Raw genomic sequence first — 2,847 nt, 5'->3', positions numbered from 1 at the left:
CTCGGCGGTCTCACCGGCCTCAACCTCTGCTTTCTCAACCAAAACCACCTCTCCGGGAGCATCCCGTCTTCAATATCGGGCATGGCCTCCCTCCAATTCTTCCGCTTGTCCGATAACGAGTTATCCGGAAGCTTACCAGACTCAATTGGTAGCATGCGCAGCCTCCAGCGCTTCTACCTGAGCAACAACCGCATCTCAGGAGAGATTCCCAGCTCAATCGGACAGCTGGTCAACGCCACTGATCTCTACCTCGATAACAACCGCTTGTCCGGGAAAATCCCCACGGCCATTGGCCGCATGTCCAGCCTGCAGACCCTAGACCTGTCCAGCAACCATCTGGACGGCCCCATCCCGGTCCAGATATCTCAGCTCACAAACCTCCAGGATCTCCACCTTTCATTCAACCCCGCACTTAACCTGCGCAGTCCGCCAAGATTTCTTGGCAAAATAAATCTCTTCCAGCTCGGCCTGGCTGACACCGGGCTCGTGGGCGTGCTCCCTCGCTGGCTCGCATCTACCTCCATCTCGACCCTTGACCTCTCTAGCAACAAACTCGTGGGTAAGTTGCCCACTTGGATCGGCAACATGACCAACCTCTCCAACTTAAATCTATCCAACAACGCGCTCGAATCAGCGATCCCAGAAGAGTTCATGAATTTGACACAGCTCCTCGCCGTGGATCTGCACTCCAACAAATTCACGGGCCCCATCAGACCGGTGCTAGCCAAAAAGACCAGCGATCCGCTAGGCCATTACGACTCCATAGACCTCTCGAGGAACATGTTCACCGGGGGCATCGACGGAGACATGGGAGGGCTGCCAGCAATGGACTCGCTCACGGCATTCGATGTGTCTTACAATCCCTTATTAGGCGGGAAGATACCAAAGTCCATGGGCAACCTGCAAAACCTGGCAGTGGTGAGAATGGCCGGGGACGGGCTGACGGGTACGATACCTGCAGGAGTGCTGAACATACCGTCGCTTGCAGTGTTCGACGTGTCATATAACAGATTGCGTGGGATGATCCCGGCGCACAATGCGAGCCTTAGTGATGGCGGATTCAAAGGGAACCCGGGGCTCTGCGGAGCTCCACTGCCACCCTGCAAGCGCTAGGACAGGATTCGCACGATGGTGGGGGGGAGTCAACCATCTTTCTTTGACTCTTCATCAACTTTTGTCATATCTTTGTTTTATTTTTGTATTTATTGATTGTAAGAGACTTGTTTTTAGTTTTAATCTTCGGGTGTCGGTGCACTGGACTACTTGAAGACCAGTCTAGTCAACACGAAGATGATGATGATAATAATAACAGTGTAATAATTAATGTCTTCCCCTGGTTCCCATTTCATATGGGCTCGCTCAGGGATCCTCGGTTTACGTGTGAGTTAAAATAAATAAATGAATAAATCATATGATTATTTCTTCTTCTTTGTAAGTTTTTTCCCCCTTTTCTTTCCTCTTTTCTCTTTTATTCTTTTTAAGGTACCCGGTGTTGTCTTATGACAACATGATAAATTTGCAGCAGTGAAAATATTGGATGGTTTCCCTTAATTTGTCGCTAGGGTTGTGTCCGTCCCTAGGTTTAAATGCTAGCTCGACAACAAGAATCTTTACGTAAGCTGCAAATTTAACAAGTAGCTAGACGGTCCGTATTTGAAATCGGATTTGGATCCTCTCCACTACAAAAAAAATAGTGGAGAGACCACTATTTTTAATCTCAATCGTTAATTACTTAGTAAACGGTTATGATACAATCTAAATCTAACACTCATTATACACCCGTGTATTGCGCTCATTCCTAATTTACACTCAAAGAAAAAATCACAACTACCAACTAGATAATCAATGGTTGTGATTATGTAGTAGTCCATCCACTACCTTTTAGATAGTGGAGAGGATCCGAATCCTTTGAAATCTATATATTCTTCCAGAGAGGGAATAACTGGGGGTTTGCACACACTGATCGATACGGGAATTAAATGTCATTTTATGTATGCTACCATACCTTAATTACAACAGATCCAATAATTAAGGAATTTCTCTTCTTTTTCACGTGTATTTTTGGTCTAGCATGTAGTGCCAAAAACAATGATATGCTCTGATACCACTTGTTGTGCGCGGCGCGGAAGCGTGACAACCAAACGGGCGTGCTTCGAGAACCAAATATAACAATCGTCTTGTTGTGCGCGGCGCGGAAGCGTGACAACCAAACGGGCGTGCTTCGAGAACCAAATATAACAATCGTCGAGATAAAGGCCAAACAAATCAAAACACCAAATATAACAATCGTCGAGATAAAGGCCAAACAAATCAAAACAACGGCACAAATCCAAACACAATAGTAGTTTTACGTGGTTCGGCAAATTGCCTACGTCCACGGGGCAAGAGGGGGATTAGGTTTTCACTAATAGAGAAGAAGAGTACAAACTGAGATTACAAAACGCTCAAACCAATCAACTAATCTCACCAACAAATCTCTTAATCTCTCCAAATAAACCCTCAAACAATTGCTCAGAAAAACTCTCCTTTTTCTGTGCTCCAATATCCCCAAACCAATCTCCAATCAAAGCCAAAGAAACCCTAATTCGTATGTTGGTATTTATAGAAAACACCAAACCCAAACAGAATCCAAATAGGAACTCTAACTGTGCAAAAAAACCCGTCGTAAGTCGACTTAACAGAGGCCATAAGTCGACTTGGCAGAGAGAAAAACAGCAACTGGAGAACATATCGTAAGTCGACTTAACAGTCTGTATAAGTCGACTTGCCAGAGCTAAAAACCAACAATTCCAGAGCAGAACGTAAGTCGACTTATAGTCGGCTTACCATGAGTCGACTTATGACACA

The 2,847-nt window shown here is 45.5% G+C and overlaps 1 protein-coding gene across 1 annotated transcript; it reads left to right on the top strand.

The window, feature by feature from the left end:
• Positions 82-1,113, top strand: LOC109819384 (probable inactive leucine-rich repeat receptor kinase XIAO). The gene has a single exon (XM_020385099.1). The coding sequence runs from the start codon at positions 82-84 to the stop codon at positions 1,111-1,113; it is 1,032 nt and encodes a 343-aa protein (XP_020240688.1).

The sequence above is a fragment of the Asparagus officinalis genome, chromosome 8 (assembly GCF_001876935.1).
Source record: "Asparagus officinalis chromosome 8, Aspof.V1, whole genome shotgun sequence".
NCBI classification, from domain to species: domain Eukaryota; kingdom Viridiplantae; phylum Streptophyta; class Magnoliopsida; order Asparagales; family Asparagaceae; genus Asparagus; species Asparagus officinalis.
The sequence above is the reverse complement of the archived record's forward strand: the minus strand, read 5'-3'. Positions and strand labels throughout refer to the sequence as shown.

Coding starts and splice junctions, on each gene's coding strand:
- LOC109819384 (XM_020385099.1), top strand. CDS start 82: ATGGCCTCCCTCCAATTCTTCCGCTTGTCCGATAACGAGTTATCCGGA.